The sequence below is a fragment of the Danio aesculapii genome, chromosome 11 (assembly GCF_903798145.1).
Source record: "Danio aesculapii chromosome 11, fDanAes4.1, whole genome shotgun sequence".
NCBI lineage: Eukaryota > Metazoa > Chordata > Actinopteri > Cypriniformes > Danionidae > Danio > Danio aesculapii.
Window position 1 is genome coordinate 16,201,388 of NC_079445.1, and position 8,307 is coordinate 16,209,694.

Here is an 8,307-nt window from a genome sequence, read left to right on the forward strand (position 1 = left end):
ATTACGCAAAACACTACAGCAAACAGGTGAGTTCCTGCCTTATTGTAACCAGAATTTACCGGTTATGACACTTTATACATTATAACACTTAATAGCGCCGGCTAATAATAAAACATTTAACAAGCCAATTCTTTTTTTTTAGTTCATATTTTTATGCATAATTAGTAGCTTATGGGTTAGGTAGATTTTTTTAATTAATTAAATAATTAGATTAATCATATAGTAATCAACTGGGGAATATTATATCAATGTTATATTACGCCAAACAGTTTATTGCAACATTATAACTTACTAGCCCTCCACGACGAGTTTAATTGGGAAGTCAAACTACATCTAACCACAAAAACAATAAGTAATTCATTTTACTATCCTACATTAGTGATTATGTTTAAAGCGAAAAAGCGGGTTTAATTTTTCTGAAAAATATAGAATATATAGAAATAATATTAAATAATAATAATAATGTTACAGCCTCGTAACTGCTGATTTTGTACTAACCGTTTAAATTAACGACAAAATTATCTATATATTATAGTAAGCAGATACAATAAGACAGAAACTCTGTTCACCTCTCATTTTATTTTAGGGAGCTGTAGTTTAAGCATGGGTTTCAGGCTTCCTCTAGGAGAGTGACGCAGTCTGACCCATAGCGCCATCTACTGTCTTGGTGAAGGAAATGGCGCAACCGCATTTGCAAGAAAATCCGCCTGAATGCACTAGTGGGAAAATCCACCCGAATGCGTCGGAGGAAATCAGGTGGAGAGTCTCAGAGGAGAGCGACCACCTCAAACTCATAACAGTCAGGTGTACAGCTTTGATGGACTGTAATTTTGTGTGAAATGGGATCGTATTCGTAAAGCACGTTTTTTTTTTGTTAACACCACTGGGTTTTTGCTTTGTTAGCGAGTCGAATGAGTCTTTGCAAAATGCTGGATTTGTTTGTAAAATATTGGCACAAAATTCACTCCATACCTGTCGGCCCCTTGAGTTGCATCCAAGAACAGCAGCTTTCGTCTCTGAAGATAAAAAGATGATACTTATCCAGCGATACTTATCCTACTTTGGTTCCCTCCGGTGTTTCTTTCTCATTCTCATGTAGTGGACTGATTTTCCCCTGCTGTGCAGCAGTTCTGGGTACAGAGCAAACAGAGTGGTCATTTACAACATTCAAGCGTAGTGTTAGTTCAGACAGGTGAATTCTAGAAAGGATTGAGCTGTCAATGGAAGTAACTATAATTATTTATATTAGTAGAACAATACGATTACTGCACAAAAGTAATTACATGACTGTGAGGGTAGGTGTTAATAAAATACAATTAATGGGTATTTTAAGAGGTAATATCAATAATTCTAGTTTACTTCAAGCTGTATCCCTTCTAACAACAACCGTTCAGATGGGACACATCTGCTGATGGTATGCAATCCAGTTCCAACATCTATCATGCAGTCCATTTAAATCACCTGGTCTCCCTTCAGTGCTTAGCAGCACACCAATTCTACACCCCAAATCCTCCTAGATCATTTCTGATAACAAAGCAAAGCTGCCAACTTTTGGTTTTGACTTAGAGTGAGAATTTTACCCGTCCCCAAAGTGTATTAGTATGTACAGTATGTATTGTCGGCCAAAAAAGTGAAAAGGGGGGTGATCATAAGTGGGTAATAGGTTTCAACAAGTCAAATTTAAGACATTTTAAGACCCTTTTGAATGAATTTCTTTACTTATACAGTGCTAAACACAAAGTATTTTTTCAATTTTTTTGTTGCTTTTTTTATGTTATTTGAGACAACATTAATTTGAACAAACAACAAAACTCTAGTTGTATGTACTTCTTTTTCAACAAAGTTTCTTTTTTTAAATGACAAGTTTAACATTGTTAAAAGTATATTTATTATAGACAATTGCATGAATGATTAAAAAAAAAATATATTTGTTGGCTTTTTGTCTGAATAGATTGAGTATAACTCCTATTCAACATAATGCTTTTGTTATAAAACCTTGCCTATTCATGCCTATTTATAAATATTATGTGACTTTTACCTTACTTCTGTGCATATTTTTGTATAACTGGAAGACCATGTTAAAGTAAATACTGCGCTGTTATTATCATGAGGAATTGTGTAAATGTTTTTAGGTTTCTTTCCCTGACTAGAGAAATCAATTTAGAGAATTTACTACAAAAATGGCTATTGTCAATTGTATCTTTTTACAATAAAAACACCTATCTATCTATCTATCTATATCTAATATATATATATATATATATATAAAATTGGTGATTGGATGGTTGTTGGACTGATTGGGTAGCTTTACTTGGACAAAAGGAAAAATAACCTGTTTAAAATGTTAAGCCCTACAACACAATATTTCAATGAATTTAAGACTTAGGCCTAAAATTTGGGTTTTGGAATTTAAGACCCCACGGACACCCTGCAATAATTGAAGAGACGGCGGGTTGGGGAGGCATGAGAAAGAGGATTTTTTTGGCGTAAAAATACTGCCAATTGCGTGAGTCTGACGCAAAATGTGTGAGAGTTGTTAGCCCTGGTTCAAAGTATTAGAATTTTAGTGAATGGTCAGCCCCTTAAATAGTGAGAAATAGTTTGCTCTTATCTGTATCTTACATAATAATATAAATAATTCAAATAATAACAGAAGACCAAACCAAAACTTGTCAATCCCACCAGACATTTGGGTGTAGAGGGAACTATGAAACTGTGGTGACATTTTACCTCTTTGGCGTGCTGCTACATTTGGTGACCTGAGAAGAAAATACAGAAATTAGGGTTAATGTCTACATTACACTTGGATTTATTCCCATGTTAGAATGAAATATGTAAAACAAACACATAAAAAAGATTAAATGGGAATATATCTTCAAAATACCTTAAACCATGGATGATGCGGGATATCTTCTAAACTGATCCGCTTGGGTGGATCTTGTCGCAGGAGGCAGTAAATCAGATCGCAACAGTCTGCAGAAAAGAGAGAAATAGAGGAATTTTAAACTTAACATCTTACAGTTGTCTTTGTATGAAGCTGTAAGCTTAGAAATATAATTGATTTTTGTTGTGATAGGGTGGCATCTTACCATGTGACAAGCGAGAATTAGACCAACATCTTGAATTAATCCACAGCAAAACCCTGGATCGTGGAAGGCGTCCACACAGCATTGCATATAGTAGCATTCCCAATGACCACACAGTGGCAGGTTTCCCATGGTACCGTCTCATCATGTTATACTCAGGGGGGCGGTACTGCTTCGTCCCTAAAGAGAAGAGAGATTATGTTGAAGAGAAGAGAGATTATGTTGAAGAGAAGAGAGATTATGCTGAAATACTACCACAGGTTTTCACTGTATCCATTAGCATGCAAAACAAATAACTGGTGTTACTGATAAGTGGTTATTAGAACATGCTTTAAAGCATTAGTTTACCCAGAAATTAAAATTCTGTAATTTCCTTAGTGCAGTATTACTCCAATATCACTCGATTAGCTAATCACAATGTTTTAAATAGCGATTGCGATTACATTTCATTTAGATTAAACGCACAACCCTAGTAATTAATAACAGAACTTTTATTTTTGGTTAATCCAACCCTTACTGACACTTGTCATTAGAATTGAAGTCCAAAACTGTTCGAAGTTTGCATCATAATACACATACCACTGTAGTGATGATACGCAGAATCCTTCAGGAGGTCCCCGCACCCAAAGTCAATCAGTTTGACCCGGAGTGTTCGTGGGTTGATCAGCAGGTTCTCCAGCTTTATGTCACGGTGAAAGACTCCACGGGCACAGCACACTTGAGCGGCCCGTATCGTCTGCCCCATGATAACCCGTGCTTTGGTTTCATTGAGGAATCCTCCAAAGCGTTTAACATAGACGCTCAGATCTTCACAGGGTGTGGAAAGTTCCAAAATCAAGATGTAGTGGTCAGAATAGTCCTCCCAGTCCAGAAGCTGAATGATCTCTGGAACCCTGGGGCCCTTATTAACCATGAGCAACAGGGCAACCTCTAATGGAACAGGTGTAAAATGTCTCGGCTACAAGAAAAGTCATTAAGAATTGTTAGATGAAGGTCCTTTCCCAAATATGTAAATACTTGACAATCTTTTATTTAGTTACATGTAAATGTTTGAAAAATATGCTTACAGCATGGATGTATTGCATGCTCTTCCACTTCTTGATGAACTTTACTGCCACCTGAACAACAAAACAAAACATTTGATTGTAAACAACATCAGAAGCACTGAGAGGAATCGAAAAGGATAGTAAGATAAAACATTTTGCTAGCTCTGTGAAAAAGTAATGATACCTTCAGGCCATCTTGTATGCGGGTCGCTTTATAGACTCTACCAAATCCTCCATGGCCAATCATTCTCTTCAATACAAACCCATACAACCTTTTTTGTCCATTTCTAGCAGGTCCCTGATATATTGGCACAGCAGACTGTTTCCTTGATGACTGAGCAGACACCATCTCAACAGTAATCGGTTGTAGCAGGTTCTCTTCTTGCAGTGCAATTATTGATTTTGCATCTGTGTTGAACAAAAAAATAAACCAATGCCCTGGATTAAAAATCTTATAAAGGCTTTAATCAAACGTCAATTCCATTTTGATCTTAAAACCCGTCCACCCTTTTATGCCACAGTCAATCACATTACGTCATTAGTTAGACGATCACTCAATACTTAAAAACATCATTTTTATTTCATTATACTAATTAACCACAAGAAATATTTTCCTTCACTTTTAAAAGTATTATTTCCATTGCACAAGGAAAATAACAAATCAATTATCATCATTTACTTGGTCATTTCTACGTCAATGCAATGAAATTCCGACAGTCCAAAACATTAAAAATACATTTTTATCTCAATATTTGCATCATTACATACTCAAAATCCATGATACACAATATTATAGCTAAACAACAAACCATTAAAGAAACACAGAAAGGTCCTGTGTTTTATCTTAAAATCTGTGGACATTTTTCTAATACTAATAAATAACACATGATTCCAAAAAAGACACACTCCCCTAGTCCTCTCTTCAATACCCATATTTAGGTTAATAGTTTTATTTATTTAATACATTTCTGGCCCTTCAACTGACTCACTGGTGCTGATGATATACTTTAATGGGAATTATACACCTGCCCTCTGTCAGAACTCAGGCTGCAGTTAAAAGTCCCATTTCAATCATGTTTGATTCTTAACATTTAGTCATTTAGCAGACACTTTTGAGAGTCAAAGACTGAACTAAAGACCTGGATTAAAAACCTGATCATATCCCTAAAATTCAACTTGATTTTTGATATGTTTCTTATGATTCTCAGTTCAAGACACAAGACAAATCAGTGGGACATTTTCATAACATGTTTAGTGGATTACCATCAGAGTTGATCTCGGGTTTGGGTGGAGTTGGATCCTGACCACTACTCTTTACGGGGGCTCTACGACAAGCCGAATCCTTCAGCACACCTTTCCATCGTGAGGCACGCTTCAGGATCATGAGGAAGTAATCAGGCTTGTCCTGCCAGTCCAACAGCTTAAACCTCTCTGGAACTTTCGGGTCCTTATTAAGCATGAGGTACCTGGCGACTTCTAATGGAACGGGTGCAAGATGTCCAGGCTAGAAGAAAAATCATTTTAAAGGATTGTTAGATTTTCATTTCCCCAATATGGATGGATATACTGGACAAGCTATTTTATTTACATAAATATATCTGAAAAAGATGCTTACAATACTGATGTATCGCATGCTCCTGCTCTTTCTGGTGAATTTTACTGCCACCTGAACAACAAAACAAAACATTTCATATGATTGTAAACAAGATCAAGAGCATTTATTAGGACCTGAAATTAATAGTAAGATTCATACCTTAAGGCCATCTCGTCTGCGTATCCCTTCATAGATGGCGCCAAATGTTCCATGGACAACCATTCTTAATAATAAAAACCCATTCAAAATGTTTCGTCCATTTCCAGCAGGTCCAGCGGGTCTTGGATGTACTGGCACAGCAGGCTGCTTTGCCGACTGAGCGGACGCCATCTCAACGCTAATCGGTTGTAGCAGGTTGTCTTCTCTGTACTGGGTCCAGAGAAGTACAATATCTATATTGCCTGTCATCCTCATGCTTCTCGCTGGCTCATCGTCTGTACTGGAACTGGATTTTGATGTTGCACTTTGATCGGTATCATACAGCCCAGAGCTGTTGGTCTTTACTGCAATTGTTGATATTGTTTCTGTGTTGAACAAAAAAAAAAAAAAACAACAACAACGGATTACAAAAAAAAAAAATCCTGGATTATCAATCTGAAAAAGGCCTAAACCAAACTTTCTGTTTTATATAACGTATGAAGGTGTCGACATTTTTCTTGTGTCAATAAATAAAAAAATTATGATTCAAAAAGAGATTCCCCTAGTCTTCTCTTCATAACTTAATATTTCATTTATATTACACTGAAATTTTCAATATATAATACATTCATTCTTTCTTGGAATCGTACACCTGCACTACGGCCACACAATACTGGAAAAATATGCAATATTTTAAACTATATACAGTCACCATAGAATTACAAGGTTCTATCTGACATTTCTGTCAAAATTAAGTTATTGAAATTTTCTTATTAAATGACAACTTATAAAAAACATCCCATAATGTAAACAAGAACATTTTAAGACTTTATTTAAACAAATGTTACACACATACGGTTTGCTATATGGAATGCAAAAACTTTAAAGCTCAATATCTCAAATTCATTCAGAACGCAAATAGAACCTTATAAATCCAAGTTGACAATATATTAAATGTGTGTGTGTGTGTGTGTGTATATATATATATATATATATATATATATATATATATATATATATATATATATATATATATATATATATATATATATATATATATATATATATATATATATATATATATATATATATATATATATATATATATATAACCTTGTTTTAAAAAATGAAAAGCTGAAAATTTTAAAAAACAAACACACTTTGGATTAAAAGCTTCTCACCATTGCTCTGTTGACTCAAGTTGGCTTCACAGCAAACCCGTGGTGATGGACACTCCAAGATAATGGTGTAATAATCAGGCAGATCCTGCCAGTCCAGCAACTGAATGGTCTTTGGACCTCTGGGGCTCTTATTAACAAGGACTAACAGACCTACTTCTAATGGAAGGGCTACAGGATGACCAGGCTAGAAAAGAAAAAAAAAGTTAGCTTATTTTAATCCAAATTATTTACATTTTCAGTTTAAAAAGATGGCTTTTCACACTGCTTAATCATCATTCTGTACTCCTTTTAAACTACAGGTAAAAGTACAATTTAGTATTTATTTTTCGTACTATTGAAGTCAATAGTTACAAGTATTCAGTATTCTTTCATCAAAAGAAAATTAAAAAAGATTTGAAATTAACTGATGGTGAATACAAGATGGATAACCAGCAAGAAGGTCCTTGGTTTGAGCCTCGGCTGGATCGGTTGGTGTTTCTGTGTGGTGTTTGCATGTTCTCCCCGATTTGACTTCAGTACTGACTTATCTAATAATGTATATGCACAAATATATTATTGTCTAGCTTCCTATTAAAAATCTGAATTTAAAAGATAGATTTGTGAGGGGTGTACTTATATATGCTGAGCACTGTACATAACGCATGTCAGAAATGCATCAAAACTACTTGTGTATTCAAATGTATGTGAAAATCTAGGTTTCCCTTTAAACTGTTTAGATTATGACCCAGGTTATCAATGACAAGTGTGAAAAGCCATACTGTGAGGGGGCAAAAGAAGCCTTGGTTTACTTACCACTATGCATGTCACCTCCTGATACTTTCTTACAACTTTCACTGCCACCTTGAGGCCATCGGTCAAACGCCAGCCCTTGTAGATGGTGTCAGATCCTCTCCTACAGAGAATTTCTCTGATTTCATACCCCCTCAGAACATCACTGGTTGGACTGTGGTCTGTTGGAACCGAAACAGGATGGCTGGAAGAACTCTGGACATCCATTAGTGTTGGTGTTGGACTGGAGTAAAAAGTGGTCAGCTTTTTAAAGCTCTCCATCATCCTCCACATTTCCGGATGCTCAACAGAACTTTCTTCCTTCTTTCTTTTACTGTTCGGCCCCCTATCAAAATACTCATCATTTCTCCTTTTTCTCAAAGACACTTCAACAGAACGGTCTTCAGGCTTCCTTTTTCTGTTCGGCCTCTTATCAAAATTCATTCTCCTTTTTCTCAAAGGGTCATCAACAGAACTCTCCTCTCTCTTTCTTG

General features: G+C 35.6%; 1 protein-coding gene across 1 annotated transcript; it reads right to left on the reverse strand.

Moving 5' to 3' along the window:
* Positions 1 to 1,051: 1,051 nt before the first annotated feature.
* Positions 1,052 to 4,002, reverse strand: pimr93 (Pim proto-oncogene, serine/threonine kinase, related 93). Its single transcript, XM_056468837.1, has 5 exons — positions 3,666 to 4,002; positions 3,090 to 3,266; positions 2,885 to 2,973; positions 2,731 to 2,759; positions 1,052 to 1,130 (listed from the first exon to the last, which is right to left on the reverse strand). Exons 1-5 carry the CDS (start codon positions 3,997 to 3,999, stop codon positions 1,052 to 1,054), a joined length of 708 nt encoding a protein of 235 aa, XP_056324812.1. The 5' UTR covers positions 4,000 to 4,002.
* Positions 4,003 to 8,307: the final 4,305 nt, after the last annotated feature.